Source organism: Oncorhynchus kisutch, linkage group LG10 (genome assembly GCF_002021735.2).
Source record: "Oncorhynchus kisutch isolate 150728-3 linkage group LG10, Okis_V2, whole genome shotgun sequence".
Taxonomy (NCBI): Eukaryota; Metazoa; Chordata; class Actinopteri; order Salmoniformes; family Salmonidae; genus Oncorhynchus; species Oncorhynchus kisutch.
In genome coordinates this window covers 43221574-43241749 of record NC_034183.2, presented here as the reverse complement: position 1 = coordinate 43241749, position 20176 = coordinate 43221574, and the positions used below count along the sequence as shown (strand labels likewise).

At 43.3% G+C, this 20176-nt stretch overlaps 1 protein-coding gene across 3 annotated transcripts in view; it reads left to right on the top strand.

Annotated features, from left to right (window-relative positions):
* The window catches only part of LOC109898165 (serine/threonine-protein kinase Nek7), a 174898-nt gene that overhangs the window by 153125 nt on the left and 1597 nt on the right, over positions 1-20176 (top strand). For all 3 annotated transcript variants that reach the window (XM_031833720.1, XM_031833719.1, XM_031833721.1), the window contains 2 exons: positions 1706-1800; positions 16437-16550. In XM_031833720.1, coding sequence (XP_031689580.1) covers positions 1706-1800; positions 16437-16550 — 209 coding nt within the window. The remainder of the gene's footprint in view (positions 1-1705; positions 1801-16436; positions 16551-20176) is intronic.

The following is a 20176-nucleotide window of genomic DNA, read 5'->3' as shown; positions in this document are numbered from 1 at the left end:
TCTCTCTCTCTTTTCTCTCTCTTTCTTCTCTCTCTTTCTCTCTCTCTCTTTTCTTTCTCTCTCTTTTCTCTCTCTCTTTCTCTCTCTCTCTTTTCTTTCTCTCTCTCTCTCTTTTCTTTTTCTCTCTTTTCTCTTTTCTCTCTCTCTCTCTTTTCTCTCTCTCTTTTCTTCTCTCTCTTTTTCTCTCTCTCTTTTTCCTTTCTTCCTCTCTCTTTTTCTTTTCTCTCTTTCTCTCCTCTTCTCTTTTCTTCTCTCTCTTTTCTCTCTCTTCTTTTCTCTCTCTCTCTTCTCTCTCGCTTTTTCTATTTTTCTCTTTTTCTCTCCGCTCTCTTTCTCTCTCTTCTCTCTCTCTTTCTCTCGCTCTTCTCTTTCTCCTCTCTCGCTCTCTCTCTTCTCGCTCTCTCTGTTCTGTTTCTCTCTCTCGCTCCTCTCTCTCTTTCTGTCCCTTACCTCGATCCACCTCTTTCTGTAGTTGATGGTTGGAAGCGAATGATGATTTTTTAGAGTTATAGGTCACAAATCATTATATATAAAGAAATATTTTCGCACGCCCAATTAAAAACCACACTCGAATAGAAGTGCTCACTTTCAATTCTGCACTGAAAGACATGAACTCTTATAGAATTCCCCGTAATAGGTTTATTAAAACGAATTACATTATACATTGGAATATTTCCCCTCAACATATTAATGTTTGTGGACGTGTTTATAACTATGCTTGTGGACCAGATGTCCCCACAAGAATAGTAAATGAACAAACATTTGACCAACTGGGGACAGTTTGTTAGTCCCCACAAGTTCAAATGCTATTTGTAGGGGGTTTAGGGTTAAGGTTAGAATTAGGTTTAGGATTAGAATTATGTTTAGGGTTAGGAGCTAGGGTTAGGGTTAAGGTTCGGTTTTAGGGTTAGGGAAAATAGGATTTTGAATGGGATTGAATTGTGGCTCAAAAGCATTAGGAAGGAAAGAAATTCAACAAATTAACTTTTAACAAGGCACACCTGTTAATTGAAATGCTTTCCAGGTAACTACCTCATGAAGCTGGTTGTCATCAAGGCAAAGGATGGCTCCTTTGAAGAATCTCATATATAGAATATATTTTAATTAGTTTAACACTTTTTTTTGGTTACTACATGATTCCCTATGTGTTATTTCATAGTTTTGAGGTCTTTGTTGTTATTCTACAATGTAGAAAATAGTACAAATATAGAAAAACTCTAAGAGTTGGTGTCCAAACTTTTGATCGGTACTGTAGCTCAACCACCTGTATTTGGTCTCTCTTTCTATTAGCTATCTTCCCCCCCAATCAGGCTCACTAGTGCCCTCTGTGGTGCGGCAGTGTAACTACACCTATCTGTACATGATCTGTGTGATTGTACTATATGATTGTGTGGTCTGGAGCTGGGCCAGGCAGCATGGCATTTGGATTATTGAGTTTCAGAGCCAGAGTGTAATGTCTGTTTGACTCCTGTTTCTGATCATGATGAGGTATGTTAACGAGAGCTGAACCAGAGCTGTGAGGTAGTGGACTAGCAGTTCGCATGCATGTGTGTGTTTGTGAGATCTCTTGGATCTCTTTTTCTGCCCTTCTCACTCTCTCTCTAAGGTTGTGTGTGTTGGGACATATGTGGTGTGCTGGAATGGCTAGGTTGGAGAGGCAACAGGCTAATGTCTCGCTCTCTCTCTCCCTGTCTGTCTGTTCCAGTGGGGACCCCGTACTACATGTCTCCAGAGAGAATACATGAAAACGGATACAACTTCAAATCTGACATCTGGTCTCTAGGCTGCCTGCTCTACGAGGTAATGTATACACATATACTGTACTGTGGCATAATGTACACAGAAACCCATACCCACACACATTACTGGGATAAAGGTGGATATGAGAGCTGTTGTGTGTTTGAAGCTAGCAGGGAATTCACAGTGACATGTCCATGTGGTGCAGATCAACTGGGTGGTTGTGCTGAGCACTGATACTGACTAGTAAAATGACCCTCTCAGAACCCTTTCCACCTTACAGACCACACGAGAGGGGGAGAGCGAGGGGGACAGGTCTTACAGGTGTGTGTGTGTGTGTTGGATGTAAGGTTCTTGAATGTCTGAGGGTCAAACGTGTGTGTGTGCGTGCGTGCGAGAGAATATACATGTTTCAGTGTTATGCTTGGGGTTCTAGATGGGTGAAAGACAGACTATACCTGGCCATTGTCTCTCTGTCTGCATCTCCTATACTGTTTGATTGAGGATCGTGTGTGTGCGTGTCCACATGTGCATGCATGTTTGTTTGTGATGTTTGTCACCCCATTATATTCACCTGACCTTGCCCACCTCCGGCATTGTGGTAACGGGACGATGCCTAGTTGCCGGGGTGGTCTCCCTTGGTGACCAGGAGGGAAAAGACAACAGCAGGTTGGAGATTGATGATGGCGCCTGAGAGATGGCAGCCATTTTATTGGCCCTTAACCAACTGGCCACTAGGAGCGCCACCTGATGTAGAATATCTCATTATAAGCTGTAGACCACACCATCTACCAAGAGAGTTTTCATCTGTATTTTTCGTAGCTGTCTACATGCCACGACAGGCCGATGCTGGAACTAAGACCACACTCAGAACCCTTTACTCCAAACACAGAGATGCGTACAAAGCTCTCCCTCGCCCTCCATTTGTCAGTTTTGACCATAATTCTATCCTCCTAATTCCGGCTTACAAGCAAAAATTAAAGCAGTGAGCACCCGTGATTCGGTCAATAAAAAAAGTGGTCAGATGAAGCAGATGCTAAACTACAGGACTGTTTTGCTAGCACAGACTGGAATATGTTCCGGGGTTCTTCCGATGGCATTGAGGAGTACACAAGACAAACTAAACACCTTCTTTGCCCACTTTGAGGATAATACCGTGCCAACGTCGCAGCCCACAAACAAGGACCCTTCTCCGTGCCAACGTGAGTAAAACATTTAAACGTATTAACCCTTGCAAGGCTGCTGGCCCAGACGGCGTCCTCTGAGCATGCGCAGACCAGCTGGCTGGTGTGTTTACGGACATATTCAATCGCTCCCTATCCAAGTCCCCACATGCTTCAAGATGGCCACCGTTGTTCCTGTACCCAAGAAGGCAAAGGTAACTGAACTAAATGACTACCGCCCTGTAGCACTCACTTCTGTCATCGTGAAGTGTTTTGAGAGACTAGTCAAGGATCATCTCACTTCCATGTTACCGGCCACCCTAGACCCACTTCAGTTTGCATACCGCCCCAACATATCCACAGACGATGCAATCGCCATCACACTGCACACTGCCCAATGCTCTATCCCATCTGGACAAGAGGAATACCTATGTAAGAATGCTGTTCATTGACTAGAGCTCAGAATTCAACACCATAGTACCCTCCAAGCTCATCATCAAGCTGGAAGCCCTGGGTCTCAACACCGCCCTGTGCAATTGGGTCCTGGACTTTCTGACGGGCCACCTCCAGGTGGTGAAGGTAGGAAACAACATCTCCACTTCGCTCACCCTCACACCCTTGTGGGACCCAGTGTTGTGTTCAACCCCCTCCTGTACTCCCTGTTCACCGACGACTGCGTGGCCATGCACGCCTCCAACACAATCGTCAAGTTTGCAGATGACACAACAGTAGTAGGCTTGATTTCCAACAACGACGAGACAGCTTATAGGGAGGAGGTGAGGCACTTGTAGTGTGATGTCAGCAAAACAGCCTCTCACTCAACTTCAACAAAACAAACGAGATGATCGTGGACTTCAGGAAATAGCAGAGGGAGCACCCCCCCTATCCACATCGACGGGACAGCAGTGGAGAAGGTGGAAAGTTTTAAGATCCTCTGCGTACACATCACGGACAAACTGAAATGGTCCACCCACACAGACAGTGTGGTGAAGAAGGCGCAACAGCGCCTCTTCAACCTCAAGAGGCTGAAGAAATTTGGCTTGTCACCCAAAACCCTGACAATTTTACAGGTGCATAATTGAGAGCATCCTGTCGGGCTGTTCAACAGCCTGGTACGGCAACTCCACCTCCCTCAACCGCAAGGCTCTCCAGAGGGTGGTGTGGTCTGCACAACGCATCACTGGGGGCAAACTACCTAACCTCCATGACACCTACAGCACCTGATGTCACAGGAAGGCCAAAAAGATCATCAAGAACATCAACCACCCGAGCCACTGCCTGTTCACACCGCTACCATCCAGAATGCGAGGTCAGTACAGGTGCATCAAAGCTGGGACCGAGAGACTGAAAAACAGCTTCTATAAGAAGGCCACCAGACTCTTAAACAGAAATCACTAACTCGGAGAGGCTGCTGCCTACATTGAGACCTAATCACTGGCCACTTTAGTAAATGGATCTCTAGTCACTTTAAACAATGCCACTTTAAATAATGGCACTTTAAAAATGTTTACATATCTTACATTACTCATATGTATATACTGTATTTTATAGCATCTATTGCTCCTTGCCTATGCCGCTCGGCAATCGCTCATCCATCTATTCATATGTACATATTCTCATTCACCCCTTCAGATTTATGTGTATGTGTAGGTAGTTGTTGGTAAATTGTTCGATTACTTATTAGATATTACTGCACTGTTGGAACTAGAAGCACAAGCTTAAACATCTGCTAGCCATGTGTATGTGACCAATAAAACATTTAAAGTAAGTATTTCACTTTAAGGTCAACACCTGTTGTATTCGGAGCATGTGACAAATCAAATTCGTTTTTTGATTTGGCCACGTGTAGGTCATCAATATGGCGGTCTCACTGCACCCCCTCCCCGGCCCAGACCTACCGATTGTAAGATGGCGCCGGAGGGGATGGCGGCCGTTTAATAGGCTCTTCACTAGAGGTCGACCAATTATGATTTTTCAACACCGATACCGATTTATTGGAGGACCAAAAAAAAGCTGATACCGATTAATCGGACATTTTTATTTATTTATTTGTAATAATGACAATTACAACAATACTAAATTAACACTTATTTTAACTTAATATAATACATCAATAAAAATCCATTTAGCCTCAAATAAATAATGAAACATGTTCAATTTGGTTTAAATAATACAAAAACAAAAGTGTTGGAGAAGAAAGTAAAAGTGCAATATGTGCCATGTAAAAAAGCTAACGTTTGAATTCCTTGCTCAGAACATGAGAACATATGAAAGTTGGTGGTTCCTTTTAACATGACTTCAATATTCCAAGGTAAGAGGTTTTAGGTTGTAGTTAATATAGTATTTATAGGACTATTTCTCTCTCTACCATTTGTATTTCATATACCTTTGACTATTGGATGTTCTTATAGGCACTTTAGTATTGCCAGTGTAACAATATAGCTTCTGTTCCTCTCCTCGCCCCTACCTGGGCTCGAACCAGGAACACATCGACAACAGCCACACTCGAAGCAGCGTTACCCATCGCTCCACAAAAGTTGTGGGAATATCTACTCCAAGTCTCAGAGCGAGTGACGTTTGAAACGCTATTAGCGCGCACCCCGCTAACTAGCTAGCCATTTCACATCGGTTACACCAGCCATTAGGCTGATAGGCTTGAAGTCATAAACAGGGCTGTGCTTGCTGCTGGCAAAATGTACGAAAGTGCTGTTTGAATGAATGCTTACGAGCCTGCTGCTGCCTTCTCTATCAAATCATAGACTTGATTATAACATAACACACAGAAATACAAGCCTTTGGTCATTAATATGGTCGAATCAGGAAACAAAATGTTTATTATTTCAGTGAAATACGGAACCGTTCGGTTTTTTGTCTCACGGGTGGCATCCCTAAGTCTAAATATTCCTGTTACATTGTACAACCTTCAATGTTATGTCATAATTACGTAAAATTCTGGCAAATTAGTTCGCAAAGAGCCAGGCTGCCCAAACTGTTGCATATAACCTGACTCTACGTACAACGCAAGAGAAGTGACACAATTTCACCTGGTTAATATTGCCTGCTAACCTGGATTTATTTTAGCTAAATATGCAGGTTTAAAAAAAGATATACTTCTGTGTATTGATTTTAAGAAAGGTATTGGTGTTTATGGTTAGGTACAGTCGTCCAACGATTGTGCTTTTTTTGCAAATGCGCTTTTGTTATATCATCCCCCAGCGTTTCATCGATTATATGCAACGCAGGACACGATATTACTAGTTTATCTAGCATCAACCATGTGTAGTTAACTAGTGATTATGATTGATTGTTTTTTATAAGATGCTAGCTAGCAACCTACCTTGGCTTCTACTGCATTCGCGTAACAGGCAGGCTCCTCGTCGAGTGCAATGAGAGGCAGGTGGTTAGAGCATTGGACTAGTTAACCGTAAGGTTGCAAGATTGAATCCCAGAGCTGACAAGGTAAAAATCTGTCTTTCTGCCCCTTAACAAGGCAGTTAACCCACTGTTCCTAGGCCGTCATTGAAAATAAGAATTTGTTCTTAACTGACTTGTCTCGTTAAATAAAGATTAAATAAAGGTGTCAAAAAATAAATAATAATAATCAACCAAAAATACAGATTTCCGATTGTTATGAAATCGGCCATAATTAATTTGCCATTCCGATAAATCGGTCGACCTCTACTCTTAACCAACCGTGCTAATTATATATATATTTTTCTCATTGTTTATAACTTATTTTGTACATAATGTTGCTGCTGGACTGTTTTGCTAGCACAGACTCAAATATGTTCTGGGATTCTTCCGATGGCATTGAGGAGTACACTACATCAGTCACTTTCAAGGAGCGGGACTCTAACCTGGAAGTTTATAAGAAATCCCACTATGCCCTCTGATGAACCATCCGATGAACCGTCAATACAGGACTAAGATCAAATCGTACTACACCGGCTCCGACGCTTGTCGCGTGTGGTAGGGCTTCCAAACTATTACAGACTACAAAGGGAAGCACAGACGAGAGCTGCCCAGTGACACGAGCCTACTAGACGAGCTAAATTACTTTTATGCTCGCTTTAAGGCAAGTAACTATATGCATGAGGGCATCAGATGTTCCGGATGACTGTGTGGTCACGCTCTCCGCAGCCGATGTGAGTAAGACCTTTAAACAGGTAAACATTCAAAAGGCCGCAGGGCCAGACGGATTACCTGGACATGTACTCCAAACATGCGCTAACCAACTGTCTTCACTGACATTTTAAATTTCTCCCTGTCTGAGTCTGTATTACCAACATGTTTCAAGCAGACCACCATAGTCCCTATGCCCAAGAACACTAAGGTAACCTGCCTAAATGACTACCGACCCATAGCACTCATGTCTATAGCCAAGTGCTTTGAATGGCTGGACATGGCTCACATCAACACCATTATCCCAGAAACCCTCGACCCACTCCAATTTGCTTAACCCCCTAACAGTTCCACAGATGATGCAATCATTATTGTACTCCACACTGACCTTTTCCACCTGGACAAAAGGAACACCTATGTGAGAATGCTATTCATTGACCAAGCTCATCACAAAGCTAAGGACCCTGGGACTAAACATCCCTCTGCAACTGGATATTGGACTTCCTGACGGACCGCCCCCAGGTGGTAAGGGTAGGTAACAACACATCCGCCTACTCTGATCCTCAACACGAGGGCCCCTCAGAGGTGCGTGCTCAGTCCCCTACTGTACTCCCAGCTTACTTCCAACACCGTCATTACATTTGCTGATGACACGAGTTGTAGGCCTGATCACCGACAATGATGAGACAGCCTATAGGGAGGAGGTCAGAGTCCTGACCATGTGGTGCAAGGACAACAACCTCTCTCCTCTCCATTGGGACGGCAGGTAGCCTAGTGTTTAGAGCGTTGGGCCATTAACCAAAAGGTTGCTGTATCGAAACCCCGAGCTGACAAGGTAAAAATCTGTCGTTCTACCCCTGAGCAAGGCAGTTAACCCACTGTTCCCCAGTAGTATTTGTTCTTAACTGACTTGCCTAGTTAATTTAAGGCTAACTTAACTCAGCGTGATCAAGACAGAGGAGATGATTGTGGACTACAGGAAAAAGAGGACAGAGCGTGCCCCCATTGTCATCGACTGGGCTGTAGTGGAGCAGGTTGAGAGTTTCAAGTTCCTTGGTGTCCACATCACCAACAAACTAACTGGGCCTCCCCCTCAGGAGACTGAAAAGATTTGGCATGAGTCCTCAGATCCTCAAAAGTTTCTACAGGTGCATCATCAAGAGCTGGTTGCGTCATTGCCTGGTATGGCAACTGCTTGGTCTACGACCATAAGGCACTACAGAGGGTAGTGCGAATGGCCCAGTACATCACTGGGGCCAAGCTTCCTGCCATCCAGGACCTCTGTACCAGGCGGGGTAGGTCAGAGGAAGGCCCTTAAAATTGTCAAAGACTCCAGCCACCCTAGTCGTGACTGTTCTCTCTGCTATCGCATGGCAAGCTGTACCGGAGCGCCAAGTCTAGGTCCAAGAGGCTTCTAAACAGCTTCTAACACCTAGCCATAAGACCCCTAAACATCTAATCAAATGGCTACCCAGACTATTTGCATTGCCCCCTCCTCCTTTACGCTGCTGCTACTCTCTGTTATTATCTATGCATAGTCACTTTAATAACTCTACCTACATGTACATATTACCTCAATTACCTCGACTAACCGGTGCCCCGGCACCTTGCCTTGACTCTGTACCGGTACCCCCTGTATATAGCCTCGCAATTGTTATATTACTGCTGCTCTTTAATTATTTGTTACTTTTATTTCTTTATTTTTTTCCAATTTTTCTTAAAACTGCGTTGTTGGTTAAGGGCTTGTAAAGTAAGCATTTCACTGAAAGGTCAACACCTGTTGTATTCGGTCATGTCAAATAACATTTGATTTGATTTGACCTCAAGTTAGCTTTTTCGGCTCACAGACAAGAAAGCGTTTCCCCTCTGTCCTCCCCTCCCTGTTACTCTCCAACTCTCCCATCCCTAACTCTTGGTCGTCTCTAATGTGCGCTAATGTAATTAGCATGACTTTGTAAATAACAAGAACATTTCCCTGGACATAGACATGTTTTATATGGGCAGAACGCTTACATTCTTGTTAATCTAACCACACTGTCCAATTTACAGTAGCTATTACAGTGAAAAAATAACATGCTATGGTTTGAGGAGAGTGCACAACAACAGAACTTTTATCGTGGCAACTGGTTATTTACTTCTGAAGGTAAATAATGTACTCACATTCAGTAATCTTGCTCTGATATGTCATCCTGAGGGTCGCAGAGATACAATGCAGCATAGTTTTGTTTGATAAAATATAATTTTATATTAAAATGTAGGAACTGGGTTCTACAGTTTGAAACCCCCCACCCCATATAGATGTGTGAAGGTTAGTGGCTTTTCTGTAGGGAAGCTAATTAGCCATCATTTATGGCATTCCTGGGAGTGTGTAAACTGCATTTTTTTATTACCATATCATTTCTGTATGTTCTCTATAGTATAAAAATGTATCAGTTGACAAATTCGATACATTTGGGCAGACTTGATACAACATTTTGAACAGTAATGCAAATGTTCATTGGATCAGTCTAATGGTTTACACATACACTGCTGCCATCTAGTGGCCAAAATCTAAATTGCGCCTAGACTCCTAAGTGATATAATGGTCTTTGTCTTGCATTTCAAAGATGATGGAACCAACATTCTTTTTTAAACACATGTTTTTTCTTTGTATTATATCTTACCAGATCTAATGTGTTATGCTCTCCTACATTTAATTTAACGTTTCCACAAACATCACAGTTTTTCCTTTCAAATGGTATCACAAATATGCATATTCTTGCTTCAGGTCCATTGCTACAGGCAGTTAGATTTGGGTATGTCATTTTAGGTTGAAAATTGGGGGCAAAAGGGGCTAATCCTTAAGAGGTTTTAAAGTTTTACCGTCAACATGAACACACCAGTTTAAGTCTTGATGTCTCTCTCTGTTGGACCACATGTTTCTGTTTGAAACCACTCTCCTCTCACTTCCCTCCCCATATAGCTTTATGCCACTGTGTGTTTGACCTTTTAAATGGGACAAATACAAGATGAGAACATGCTAAAGATTGTTAACCTCTCTAGGGTACGTGGGACGCTCATGTCCCACCTGACCAACATCCAGTGAAAGTGCAGGGCGCCAAATTCAAACAACAGAAATCTCATATTTAAAATTCCTCAACCATACATGTATTATACACAATTTTAAAGATAAACGTGTTGTTAATCCCACCACAGTGTCCGATTTCAAAAAGACTTTACGACAAAAGCATACCATGCGATTATGTTAGGTCAGTACCTAGTCACAAAAATACACAGCCATTTTTCCAGTCAGAGAGGAGTCACAAAAAGTAGAAATAGAGAAAATTAATCACTAACCTTTGATCTTCATCAGATGGCACTCATAGGACTTCATGTTACACAATACATGTATGTTGTGTTCGATAAATTTCATATTTACATCCAATCTCTCTATACATTGGCACGTTATGTTTTGCCTCCAAAACATCTGGTGAAAGTGCAGAGAGCTACGTCAATTTACAGAAATACTCTTCATAAGTGTTGATGAAAAGTGTTATGCATGGAATTAAAGATATACTTCTCCTTAATGCAACCGCTGTGTCAGATTTCAAAAAAAGCTTTACGGAAAAAGCACAACATGGGAATAATCTGAGTACAGCACTCAGACCAAAACAAGCAATATAGATACCCGCCATGTTATGGAGTCAACAAAAGTCAGAAATAGCATTATAAATATTCACTTGCCTTTGATGATCTTCACCAGAATGCACTCCCAGGAATCCCAGTTCTACAATAAATGTTAGTTTTGTTCGATAAAGACCATAATTTATGTCCAAATACCTCCTTTTTGTTCACGCATTTAGTACAGTAATCCAAATGCGCAGGCACTAGGTCCAGACAAAGTCAAAAATGTTATATTACAGTTCGGAGAAACATGTCAAACGATGTATATAATCAATCTTTACGATGTTTTTATCATAAATCTTCAATGTTTCAACCGGAGAATTCCTTTGTCTTTAGAAATGAAAGGGAACGGAGTTAACTCTCACGCGCGCGCCTGACTGAGCATATGGCCTTCTGGCAGACCCATGATTCAATCAGCTCTCATTCTCTCCCACTTCACAGTAGAAGCCTGAAACAAGGTTCTAAAGACTGTTGACATCTAGTGGAACCCTTAGGAAGTGCATTATGATAATATGGATAGGCTAAGACTTGAAAACCTACAAACCTCAGATTTCCCACTTCTTGGTTGGATTTTTCTCCGATTTTTGCCTGCCATATGAGTTCTGTTATACTCACAGAGATCATTCAAATAGTTTAAGAAACCTCAGAGTGTTTTCTATCCAAATCTAATATGCATATCCTAGCATCTGGGCCTGAGTAGCATGCAGTTTACTCTAGTCACGCTTTTCATCCGGGCGTGAAAATACTGCCCCCTACCCCAAAGAAGTTAAGAGATCTTCTGTGTCCTTGTTGTATCTATACATCTGTCTCCCAAGTGGCGGAGCGATCTAAGGCACTGTATCTCAGTGCAAGAGGCGTCATTACAGTCCCTGATTCCGGCCATGATTGGTGAGTCCCATAGGGCGGCGCACAATTGGCCCAGCATTGTCCGGGTTTGGCCCCGGGGTAGGCCATAATTGTAAATAAGAATTTGTTCTTAACTGACCTGCCTAGTTCAATAAAACATTTTAATATATCAGTCATAGTAAGTTCGTTTTAGATAACAGCTATAAGTCCTTAAAAGGACCCGTGTAGGTCTGCTGTAAACACAGTTTCATTTCACATGAACTTCATTTCACTTGAACTTTTAACATATATTACTGCTTACTGCTGCTCGATCATCCTATTTTTCTAACTTAATTGAGGAAAATAAGAACAATCCGAAATTCCTTTTTGATACTGTCGCAAAGCTAACTAAAAAGCAGCATTCCCCAAGAGAGGATGGCTTTCACATTAGCAGTGATAAATTCATGAACTTCTTTGAGGAAAAGATCATGATTATTAGAAAGCAAATTACGGTTTCCTCTTTAAATCTGCGTATTCCTTCAAAGCTCAGTTGTCCTGAGTCTGCACAACTCTGCCAGGACCTAGGATCAAGATAGACGCTCAAGTGTTTTAGTACTATATCTCTTGACACAATGATGAAAATAATCATGACCTCTAAACCTTCAAGCTGCATACTGGACCATATTCCAACTAAACTACTGAAATAGCTGCTTCCTGTGCTTGGCCCTCCTATGTTGAACATAATAAACAGCTCTCTATCCACCGGATGTGTACCAAACTCACTAAGTGGCAGTAATAAAGCCTCTCTTGAAAAAGCCAAACCTTGACCCAGAAAATATAAAAAACTATTGGCCTATATCGAATCTTCCATTTCTCTCAAAAATTGTAGAAAAGGCTGTTGCGCAGCAACTCACTGCCTTCCTGAAGACAAACAATGTATACGAAATGCTTCAGTCTGGTTTTAGACCCCATCATAGCACTGAGACTGCACATCAGACCGAGGCTCTGCATCTGTCCTCGTGCTCCTAGGGCTGCTTTTGATACCATCGATCACCACATTCTTTTGGAGAGATTGGAAACCCAAATTGGTCTACAAGGACAAGTTCTTGCCTGGTTTAGATCTTATCTGTCGGAAAGATATCAGTTTGTCTCTGTGAATGGTTTGTCCTCTGACAAATCAACTGTAAATGTCGGTGTTCCTCAAGGTTCTGTTTTAGGACCACTATTGTTTTCACTATATATTTTACCTCTTGGGGATGTCATTCGAAAACATAATGTTAACTTTCACTGCTATGCGGATGACACACAGCTGTACATTTCAATGAAACATGGTGAATCCCCAAAATTGCCCTCGCTAGAAGCATGTGTTTCAGACATAAGGAAGTGGATGGCTGCAAACTTTCTACTTTTAAACTCGGTCAAAACAGAGATGCTTGTTCTAGGTCCCAAGAAACAAAGAGATCTTCTGTTGAATCTGACAATTAATCTTAATGGTTGTACAGTCGTCTCAAATAAAACTGTGAAGGACCTCGGCATTACTCTGGACCCTGATCTCTCTTTTGAAGAACATATCAAGACCATTTCAAGGACAGCTTTTTCCCATCTACGTAACTTTCTGTCTTTCTGTCATCTACGTAACTTTCTGTCCAAAAATGATGCAGAAAAATTAATCCATGCTTTTGTCACTTCGAGGTTAGACTACAGCAATGCTCTACTTTCTGGCTACCCGGATAAAGCACTAAATAAACTTCAGTTCGTGCTAAATAAGGCTGCTAGAATCCTGACTAGAACCAAAAAATGTGATCATATTACTCCAGTGCTAGCCTCCCTACACTGGCTTCCTGTCAAAGCAAGGGCTGATTTCAAGGTTTTACTGCTAACCTACAAAGCATTACATGGGCTTGCTCCTACCTATCTCTCTGATTTGGTCCTGCCGTACATACCTACACGTACGCTACGGTCACAAGACGCAGGCCTCCTAATTGTCCCTAGAATTTCTAAGCAAACAGCTGGAGGCAGGGCTTTCTCCTATAGAGCTCCATTTTTATGGAACGGTCTGCCTACCCATGTCAGAGACGCAAACTCTGTCTCAACCTTTAAGTCTTTACTGAAGACTCATCTCTTCAGTGGGTCATATGATTGAGTGTAGTCTGGCCCAGGAGTGGGAAGGTGAACGGAAAGGCTCTGGAGCAACGAACCGCCCTTGCTGTCTCTGCCTGGCCGGTTCCCCTCTTTCCACTGGGATTCTCTGCCTCTAACCCTATTACAGGGGCTGAGTCACTGGCTTACTGGGGCTCTCTCATACCGTCCCTGGGAGGGGTGCGTCACCTGAGTGGGTTGAGTCACTGATGTGGTCATCCTGTCTGGGTTGGCGCCCCCCCCCCCCCCTTGGGTTGTGCCGTGGCGGAGATCTTTGTGGGCTATACTCAGCCTTGTCTCAGGATGGTAAGTTGGTGGTTGAAGATATCCCTCTAGTGGTGTGGGGGCTGTGCTTTGGCAAAGTGGGTGGGGTTATATCCTTCCTGTTTGGCCCTGTCCGGGGGTGTCCTCGGATGGGGCCACAGTGTCTCTTGACCCCTCCTGTCTCAGCCTCCAGTATTTATGCTGCAGTAGTTTGTGTCGGGGGGCTAGGGTCAGTTTGTTATATCTGGAGTACTTCTCCTGTCCTATTCGGTGTCCTGTGTGAATTTAAGTGTACTCTCTCTAATTCTTTCTTTCTCTCTCTTGGAGGACCTGAGCCCTAGGACCATGCCTCAGGACTACCTGACATGATGACTCCTTGCTGTCCCCAGTCCACCCGGCCGTGCTGCTGCTCCAGTTTCAACTGTTCTGCCTTATTATTATTATTATTGGACCATGCTGGTCATTTATGAACATTTGAACATCTTGGCCATGTTCTGTTATAATCTCCACCCGGCACAGCCAGAAGAGGACTGGCCACCCCACATAGCCTGGTTCCTCTCTATGTTTCTTCCTAGGTTTTGGCCTTTCTAGGGAGTTTTTCCTAGCCACCGTGCTTCTACACCTGCATTGCTTGCTGTTTGGGGTTTTAGGCTGGGTTTCTGTACAGCACTTTGAGATATCAGCTGATGTACGAAGGACTATATAAATAAATTTGATTTGATTTGAAAGGCTTCATATAGTATTCCAGTGTTAGTTATCCACTGAGCTTTACTTTTGTTCCTGCTCTCCCCACTCCTCTCCCTACTGTCAGAGTTTAATGTCATTGCTTAGTGAATTAATTTGTGTGCTCGTCCACACTTACATTATCTCCCTTTCCCTCTCTCAGCTAGGCCTGCAATAATTTATACAGTACGTTAATACAGCAGATTAACAGACATAAACGTTCTGTTTTCCCACATAATTTGTCATGTTCTATGACTACGGAAAGAAAGAAAGAAAAATGAAAGAAAAAGTGATTGCATCTGAAATATAGTTCTTTACAACAGTTGAGTCAGGAGGGAGAGGGGGAGAGCCTGATAGATAATAGAGAGGGATTAATGCAAGGGATCAATATTCATTAAGAGAAGCTAGACCTCTTTATACATGCTCTATAACACGGCTACGGCCTCATGCTTACACACAAGCTGAACTATAGAGGACACACACGAACACGCATACACTGGACAGCTAGAGGGTAGAGGAGGAGGCAAAGAACCAGCGAGAGAGAAATTGAGGTGTTTGTGTGTGTATGTGTGCGTGCCACTAGCAGCCCCTTAGACAGACAGCAGGCGTGCGTGTGAGGAAGACGACCCTGGAATACCAATGAGCTGACCCCCCCCCCCCCTCCCTTCACACACACACACACACACAGGCCCCCGGAGGTCATAGAGCGAGTCAATCATTTCGCCCAACCTGAAATGAGCCTGTGTGTTCGTGTGTGTGCAGGGCCGGCTGCTGTCAGGGGCCAGGAGTAGCAGACATTAATGAACCAGATGAATAGTGCAAAAATTCCCAAATACAAACAGGACAGTTGACATTTTTCATCTGTCAAAAGAAGAAGATTCAGGAAAATACCATGGTCCTTGTTTAACCCTTTACTGGCTACAGCTGCTGCCTGCCTCCCCCTCCTTTCTCTGTTTTTCTCTCTTCTCTCTCTTTCTCCTCTCTCTCTCTCATTAGCTCGCTCTCTCTCTATCTCTCTCGGAATACATGCAGTAACCCTACATATCCCCCTGCCCCACACACTGTGCTAGTGTGGGTAAGTGATGGTGCAGCGGGGGGAATGTCCAGGGGAGAGACTTCCTGCTGAGATTCTAGCACAATCATCCTTATTTCTCATTGGCCGATGTGACAGAGGCTGTCTTAACAATATCCACCACTCATTGGGCTCCTTGATCTCTATTTTATCTCCTCCTGTTGGCACTCTGAGATGGAGGGACCGGCCAAGGGATGGAGAGAGGGGTATAGTAACTGCTTCAATGGAAGCAATGTGTCTCGTTTTCTATCCTCCCCTCGTTGCTGGGCAATTTTCCAGTTGCTTGATTAAGCGGTGGAAAATTATAATGCTGGTGTGAGGAAGAGAGAGGACAGGGGGTAGAGAGAGCGTAACATCTGGAAGAAAAGTGACACCAGTCTCAATGGCTACTTCTGCTAATGTCTGCCTCTCCTCTCCTAGCTCTTCCCTGCCTCCCCCTTTCTCCACCCTCCCTATAGCCTCCTTCCCCTCTCCGCCACTATTCATCCTCTTTGTGGCTCCACTCTTCATACTGGAAACGGAGAGATAAAAATGGCATGCGCAAGTTCATCTAACTCTTGGGAAGTAGATAAAGGTCCTCATTGCCAAAATCCTGAGGTATCCCTTTAAGTCCAATGGTCATTGAGAAGGCCACATTCAGATAGTGTGGTAGTGTTTCAGTAGTGTTGTTTGTCTTCCACGAAGCAGAACATGTGTGTCACTAAATGATCTCTCTCTGCCTCCCTCAGATGGCAGCTCTCCAGAGCCCGTTCTATGGCGATAAGATGAACCTGTACTCTCTGTGTAAGAAGATAGAGCAGTGTGACTACCCTCCACTCCCTTCCGACCACTACTCTGAAGAGGTACCGCTTCAACACCCACTTTACCCTCTTTCACCCTACCATCTCTCCCTCTCTCTCACCCCCAAATCACCTCATCGTACTGTGGGGTCTGGAATTATTGACACCCTTGATAAAGATGAGCAGAAATGACTGTTTAATTCAAGTATTTGAGCTATATTGTATACAACATTTTGTAAATTATATTATTTTATACTAATGCAATTGCTCGGAGAACGATTTTGTTGAACAAGTAATACTGTTATTTTCTTCAAAAGAGCAAGGGGTCAAATTTATTGACACCCCTGTTTTCAATACCTTTCAATACAATATATATTCTTGTGAGGATAATGGCACTGAGCCTTTTTCTAAAATGAGTTGGAGAACACATTGGGAGGGATCTTAGACAATTCCTCCGTACAGAATCCTTCCAGGGCCCGGATTCCCGATAGTGAAAGTTACATAGGCTTAGGAGTGTTTTTAACGATGCATCTTTCCCAGAACACCACGCAGAGAGATCATTTTCTAAGTGTGTCGTTGAGGCTTGTGTCGAATCTGATAGGGTCGAATGGCAACGCTGCCTTCGGGTCTGCTTTCCATTCAAATCTTACCTTAACATTAGAATTATTGCACCATACTGATGACAGTTCAGCTCCTAGAAAGATATTACCTAAGGCTGCAAATATTGAGACGGCTTATTGTAATGTCTTCCCAGAATCATGCACTAAATCGAGATTTGGCACCTCATTGCGCACATGCTAGGCTGCACAGCGTGAAATATATAGGGACATATTACGGACGGTAGCCTACAAGTAGCAAAATAGAACTCTGAACATGAAAAGTATTTCAATTTTTATTCAAATAGGCCTATAGCCTACTGTATTTATATTTTAATGCAGTCATCTCAGTTTTTATTTGAAGTATGTTTTTATATGTTGCTTGTTTGTATCAATTGCGGAGACATTGGCAACTTTGTATTTTAGTCAACTTTGTTCTGAGGTTATCGGTGAGGACAGAAAGACATAGAATAACATGGTTTATGTTTAGTGGAGATTGTCTGTGTATAAAGTGATGCTGATGGACAAAAAAAACATCTAACGACAAAATTAGCTGTTCCACGAGTGGTCTTAGGCAGGCGTTAGATTACGAGCGTTTTCAAGAGCAACGTTAATGCAATAGATGCTTTTGGGAAATGTCTCAGTCTCTGGACTTGAAACCCATTAAAAACCTGTGGTTTGAATTGAAGAGGGCAGTACATTAGCACAGATGAAGGATATCAAGAATCTGGAAGTATTCTGTGAGGAGTAATGGTCTAAGATCCCTCCCAATGTGTTCTCCAACTCATCAAACATTTTTGAAAAAGGCACAGTGCCATTATCCTTTCAAAGTGGTGTTTTAAAAGGTATTCCAAACAGGAGTGTCAATAGTCTTGACCCCTATCTTTTTGAGAAAATATATATTACTTCTCTGAGCAATTGTATACATAAACAATAATATAATTTCCCCAATTTTATTTTTGCCAACAATATACATTTTTCATATACAGAATTTCAGACCTCACTGTAGATCCAACTATACAGATGTCGGATCTTAATTTGACACTTTTCATTGCATGAGGGAAAAAAATCCTTTAACAGGAGGAGTCACCGCCAGGGGTAACTGGAAGCGGTGATTTAATATACAATGCAGTACTGTACCTACATTTTACCTTATGTAGTCTATGTGCAGGCTACAGCACGTCTCTTGTTAATTCATATGTGGGTTATAATGAATTGACATTTGTAGGGGGTAGGTGTATTTTTTTGTTAGGGAAATGTAGCAAGCAATAGGAAAAATACATTTTTGGAATTGTACAAATGTATATTTATTTTTTGGTCGAGTGACCATCTTATTTACATAAGTATGTATTCAGACCTTTTGCTATGAGACTTGAAATTAAGCTCAGTTGCATCTTGTTTCCATTGATCATCCTTGAGATGTTGGTAAATTCAATTGATTGGACATGATTTGGAAAGTCACACAGCTGTCTATATAAGATCCCAAAGTTGACAGTGCATGTCAGAGCAAAAACCAAGCCATGCAGTCGAAGGGATTGTCCGTAGATCTGGGGAAGGGTACCAAAACATTTCTGCACCATTGAAGATCCCCAAGAACAGTGTCCTCCATCATTCTTAAGTGGAAGAAGTTTGGATCCACCACGACTCTTCCTAGAACTGTGCGCCCTGCCAAACTGAGCAATTGGGAGAGAAGGGCCTTGGTCAGGGAGGTGACCAAGAACCCGATGGTCACTCTGACAGAGCTCCAGAGTTCCTCTGTGGAGATGGGAGAACCTTCCAGAAGGACAACCATCTCTGCAGCACTCCACCAATCAGGCCTTTATAGGTAAAGTGGCCAGATGGAAGCCACTCCTCAGTAAAAGCCACATGACAGCCCGCTTGGAGTTTGCCAAAAGGCACCTAAAGACTCTCAGACCATGAGAAACAAGATTGTCTGGTCTGATGAAACCAAGGTTGAGCTTTTTGGCTTGAATACCAAGCATCACACCTGGAGGAAACCTGGCACCATCCCTACGGTGATGCATGGTGGTGGTAGCATCATGCTGTGGGGATGGTTTTCAGCGGGACTGGGAGACTAGTCATCATTCGTGGGGGACGACATGCTTACTGTGGCCTTGTTAAGTTCAGTTACCTTTCCTTTCTTGGGTACAGGTGGGCATTTTGAAGCAAGTGGGGACAACAGACTGGGATGGGGAGAGATTGAATATGTCTGTAAACACACCCGCCAGCAGGTCTGCACATGCTCTGAGGATGCTGCTTGGAAGCTTTGCGAAGGTGAACACGCTTTAATGTCTTACGTTGGCCACGGAGATCGGGGGCACACAGTCCTCGTGAGCGGTGGGGGCCCGCGTCGCCAGCTCCGTGTTTTTTTCCCTTTAGCTTGTCCAGGAGCGAGGAGGTGTGTCCACGACGTGGCCGGCTTTCCCTTTATAGTCTGTGATTTTTCTGGACTCTCTTCCACATGCGTCTTGTGTAGGAGCCGTTAAATTGCGGCTCAGCTTTGTCCCTGTACTGTTGTTTTGCCTCATTGATTGCCTTACGGAGGACATAGATGGTCTGTTTGTACACATCCATGTTCCCAGTCACCTTGCCATGGTTAAATGTGGTGGTTCGCTCTTTCAGTTTTGCACGAATGCTGCCACCTATCCATGTTTTTTTGGTTTGCATATGTTTTAATCATCCCAGTAGGAACAACATCCTCTATCCATTTCCTGATTAACCCAGGCACCCAGTCTGTGTATACGTCAATACAATTCCCAGAGGCGACCCGGAACATTTCCCAGTCCGCGTGATCAAAATAATCTTGAAGCATAGATTCTAATTGGTCAGACCAACATTGAACAGTTCTTACCAAGGGAACTTCCGGCTTAAGTTTCTGCCTATAGTGTGTGTGCGTGCGTGCATGAGTCTCGCTAGTCGCTACCCATCTTCCCCCACCCAGCCCCCATATCACCCCTCTATCACCACATCCAGGAAAGAGAGAGATGGGAAGGGAAAGAGCGAGATATGGAGAAGGAGATGGAGGGATGGGATGGGTGTTGCCTGCAGCGACTGTCTGGATATAAACAATGCTCCTGAAGCATCGGCAGGAAA